Source organism: Telopea speciosissima, chromosome 3 (assembly GCF_018873765.1).
Source record: "Telopea speciosissima isolate NSW1024214 ecotype Mountain lineage chromosome 3, Tspe_v1, whole genome shotgun sequence".
Classification (NCBI taxonomy): Eukaryota; Viridiplantae; Streptophyta; class Magnoliopsida; order Proteales; family Proteaceae; genus Telopea; species Telopea speciosissima.
The window spans coordinates 10,770,355-10,775,200 of record NC_057918.1 but is presented as its reverse complement, the minus strand read 5'-3'; the positions used below and the strand labels follow the sequence as shown (position 1 = coordinate 10,775,200).

Below are 4,846 nucleotides of genomic sequence, written 5' to 3'. Positions count from 1 at the left end.
AATGGAATAATTTACTTCCCCTTAGGGTTTACAAATACGCTCATAGGTTATAGTATTTTCCAAAATACCCTTTTTTAATCCATTTCCTTGGCTATCAACCGGGTAGCAGACTAGCAGATACATTCCTGCAACCTAGGTAGCAGAAAATTTTCGTTCCTAGAGATGGCAGCTGAAAACTACCCATGCTGATTATGAATAACCTACCAAGACTACCATAGGATTGCCTCGATGACCAGGCTCCATCAGCAAAGGTAAAAAAATGTAATCAAACAAAGGGGCCAGGGTCACAGGAAACAATTTCTTCGTAAAGTAAGGGTATGGCTGCGTACATTATGACCATATTAGACCCTGTACTAAGAGGAACCTCCTGCACTAGATACACCCTGTAAACGAAGGGGCAAGGGCCAAGGGCCAAGGGCCAAGGGAGGTGAGATAACAGATAGTACAATGGGACCAATAATTAATTGTTGAGATGAGCTATCAAACGCAAGACGCCTCAAAAACTTTCATGGGAACAAGATCGGAGTAGAATTCCAAACACTGCATTTTCCCTTGTTTTGGGCTGACTAGGGAGCGCTCAGGTAAACGTGTGCATGAGGTTTTGAACAGGACATTCTGGAAATTGGCCCAACTCAGTCCGAACCTCCCACAATTTGGACTGCTTAAGATAAGTTTAACTTAAAGGCAAGAGAGAGAGAGAGAGAGAGGAAAGGGAAGGGAAGAAATCGCATTCTTATTTCGAATTCTCTACTTTCCTTTTCCCATGCAAAGTGCAAACGCAACTAACCTTCGCGAGAAGGAATGGAATCTAATCTCTCCCACAGGCCATAGCTGCACCCACCCAATCAACATTTCCAAAAACATTCTCTCAACAAAAATCGGAAGATGTTAAAAAGCAATCTCTTCTATAAAGGCAAAAAAAAATTGAAATAAACTAAAAGGAGGCAAAAGAAGCGTAACTTCCGCCACCTCACTCCCTCTTCCTTCTTCTCTAATCCTCTTTTGCATCCTTCGCCGCTGAACCGGCGTTTCAGTTTTCACACTCGGAAAAGTGATTTTCCGACAAAGATGAAGCGAAGATGACTACAACATCGACCATTCACCTTTTACAGACGACACGGAAGCTAGTAGTTGAAGTCATCGACGCTCGCGATCTTCTCCCCAAAGACGGCCAAGGCAGCTCCAGCCCTTACGTCATTGCAGATTTTGATGGGCAGAGGAAGCGGACTTCCACCAAATTCAGAGATCTGAATCCATTATGGAACGAGAAGCTCGAGTTCATCGTCACCGATCCCAAGACTATGGATGCCGAAGAGTTAGAAATCGATGTCTTCAACGACAAGAAGATGGGGAGCGGCGGTGGAAGCTCCCGCAAGAACCACTTCCTCGGTCGAGTGAAGCTCTATGGGACTCAGTTCGTCAAGAGAGGGGAAGAAGGTCTAATATACTTTCCTTTGGAGAAGAAAAGCGTCTTCAGTTGGATTAAAGGCGAAATCGGGTTGAGAATTTACTATTACGATGAGATTGACGAACAGAAAACAGAGGGAGAACCACCGCAGGAGAAGGAGGCGGTAACCCAAGTAGTGGAAGCCAAGAGATCGCCGGTGATGATGGTGCGGGAGGAGGATAGGTACTCGCCTGAGATTCCAATGCCTTCGGAAACGGCTCAAGAAATGGCAGAGCCACCGCCGATCGTCATAATTGAAGAGTCGCCTCCCCCGGCAACCGTACAAGTTGAGCACCGCCACAACATACCACCGAATGAGTCTTTCCCGCCGGCAGGACCAACACAGACGGAACCATCACATTTCCCTCCGGAAGTACGAAAGATGCAGACCTGTGGAGTAGGGAGTGGGGAGCGAGTTACCACCGAACGAGTTAGGGTTCTGAGGAGATCAAATGGGGAATACGCACCGAGGGTGATCACCGCCAAGTTCACCGGCGAAAATGAGCGGATTTCAGCTTACGATCTGGTTGAGCCAATGCAGTATCTGTTTATCCGAATCGTGAAGGCTCGTGGCCTTTTAGCGAACGAAAGTCCTTACGTGAAGATTCACACTGGTAGCTACAATGTCAGATCGAAACATGCGACTCACAGGCCCGGCGAACCTTCTGGGAATCCTGAGTGGCACCAGGTCTTCGCTCTTGGCTACAATAGGCCGGATACTGCGAGCGTCACGTTGGAGATCGCTGTCTGGGACGGAGCGTCTGAAGCCTTTCTCGGTGGCGTTTGTTTCGATTTATCCGACGTTCCGGTGAGGGATCCACCGGACAGTCCTTTGGCTCCGCAATGGTACCGTCTAGAAGGTGGCGGCGAGGATCAGCATTCCGGCAGGGTCTCCGGCGACATTCAGCTATCGGTCTGGATCGGCACTCAGGCCGACGACGCGTTCCCCGAGTCATGGAGCTCGGACTCTCCGTACGTGAGCCACACTCGCTCGAAAGTATACCAGTCGCCGAAGCTATGGTACCTAAGGGTTACAGTCATCGAAGCTCAAGACCTGCACTTCTCTTCACAACCTCCTCCCCCGGCAACAGTTCCAGATGTACGGATGAAAGCACAGTTAGGGTTTCAGTCCATACGAACACGACGCGCCACCAGCAATCACGGCTCATCCTTCTTCTGGAACGAAGACTACGTCTTCGTTGCAAGCGAGCCCCTGGAAGACGAATTGATCATACTAGTAGAGGACCGGACGAGCAAAGAGGCCGTGCTTCTCGGGCACGTCGTCGTGGCGTTGAATTCCATCGAACAGCGTGTAGACGAGCGTCCCGTGGCTTCCAAGTGGCTCGTGTTGGAAGGCGGCGGCGGAGGTGGAGGTGGTGGTGGTGGGTCCTATTGCGGCAGGATTAATTTGCGGCTCTGCTTGGAAGGTGGTTATCACGTGCTCGACGAAGCGGCGCACCTGAGTAGCGATTTCCGTCCGACGGCGAAGCAACTGTGGAAGCCGCCAATCGGAATTTTAGAGCTGGGGATTCTCGGGGCCCGTGGGTTGCTTCCGATGAAGACAAAAAGTGGGGGCAAAGGCGCCACAGATGCTTACTGTGTGGCCAAGTATGGGAAAAAGTGGGTTCGGACCAGGACCGTCACTGACAGTTTCGATCCCCGATGGAATGAACAGTACACGTGGCAGGTCTACGATCCCTGCACGGTGCTGACAATTGGAGTGTTTGACAACTGGCGTATGTTCGCTGATATCACGGAAGAAAAGCCCGACCGCCGTATCGGCAAGGTACGTATACGCGTGTCGACGTTGGAGAGCAACAAGGTGTATACCAACTCGTATCCCTTACTGGTGCTTCTGAGATCAGGATTGAAGAAGATGGGCGAGATAGAGGTTGCGGTGAGGTTCGCTTGTCCTTCCTTACTGCCCGACACATGTGCGATTTATGGGCAACCGTTGCTCCCTCGAATGCACTACCTCCGCCCACTCGGGGTGGCTCAGCAGGAAGCACTGCGTGGGGCTGCCATAAAGATGGTGGCAGCGTGGCTTGGACGGTCCGAACCACCACTGGGTCAAGAGGTTGTAAAGTGCATGCTCGATGCGGATTCACACACGTGGAGTATGAGGAAAAGCAAGGCGAATTGGTTCAGGATCATGGCGGTGCTTGGATGGGCCGTAGGATTGGCGAGATGGCTGGATGACATCCGACGGTGGAGGAATTCCGTCACTACAGTGTTAGTGCACGTGCTGTACTTGGTGCTGGTGTGGTTCCCAGAACTGATAGTGCCGACGGGATTCTTGTACGTGTTCCTTGTCGGGGTCTGGTATTATCGGTTCCGGCCAAAGATTCCGGCCGGAATGGATATTCGGCTCTCGCAGGCCGAAATGGTTGACCCGGATGAGCTGGACGAGGAGTTGGATACGATGCCGAGTACAATGCCAGCAGATATTATAAGAGCCCGATATGATAGGCTAAGGACGTTGGCAGCAAGGATACAGACGGTGTTGGGGGACTTCGCGACACAAGGGGAGAGATTGCAGGCGTTGGTGAGTTGGCGGGACCCAAGGGCCACGCGACTGTTCATTGGAGTGTGCTTGATGGTGGCGGTGGTGTTGTACGTGGTCCCACACAAGATGGTGGCAGTAGCTCTTGGTTTCTATTTCTTAAGGCATCCAATGTTTAGAGAGCCGATGCCGCCGGCGAGTTTAAACTTTTTCCGGCGCCTTCCAAGTTTGTCCGACCGATTGATTTAGGTTACAAGGTAGAGGCAGAGCAGGGTCTGCGTAATTTCGTTGATTACCGCTGTGGATACATTAATAATAACATCATAAATTCTGGGGGAAGGAGAGAGAGAGAGAGAGAGAGGGGGATGGGTTTTGAAGGTAACTGACCTGTTCTTTGTTCCCATTTTTATATGTTATTGTTTCACTTTCTTACCTCCCTTCGCTATTCTTTCTCTAATAATGGATTGATTGATTAATTGATTGATTGATTGATTGATTGATTGATTTGACAACGGCAACAAGAAAAGAAGTGGAGGAGGCAGAAGCAATTTGGTCATTGGTGATGACTGAAAAGAGCAGAAGAAGAGCGGGAAAATCTAGAACATGGCGAGAGAATTAATTAGAATGAGTGTATTGGGATTACAAATTTACAATTTGGTACTGTTCGTACGACAATGGCTCTGATAAGTAATTAAGTGTTCATGTGGACATGGCAGGTAGGCCAACATGTGAATCGAGCACTTTATTCATGTGGAAAGTGCCAAACATATTTCGCCTTTGTGACAGATAAAGCTTAGAAAAATGGTCTAGAAGTCAAATATTTTTTAGGAAAGATTGGTCCATCACTAGAAAAGAAGAACAAGGGAAGGATAAAAGTCTAATAATAAATGCCCGTT

At 49.4% G+C, this 4,846-nt stretch overlaps 1 protein-coding gene across 1 annotated transcript; it reads left to right on the top strand.

The window, feature by feature from the left end:
- Positions 1-910: 910 nt before the first annotated feature.
- LOC122656660 (protein QUIRKY) lies at positions 911-4,206 on the top strand. Its single transcript, XM_043851271.1, has one exon. The coding sequence runs from the start codon at positions 1,080-1,082 to the stop codon at positions 4,197-4,199; it is 3,120 nt and encodes a 1,039-aa protein (XP_043707206.1). The 5' UTR covers positions 911-1,079; the 3' UTR covers positions 4,200-4,206.
- Positions 4,207-4,846: the final 640 nt, after the last annotated feature.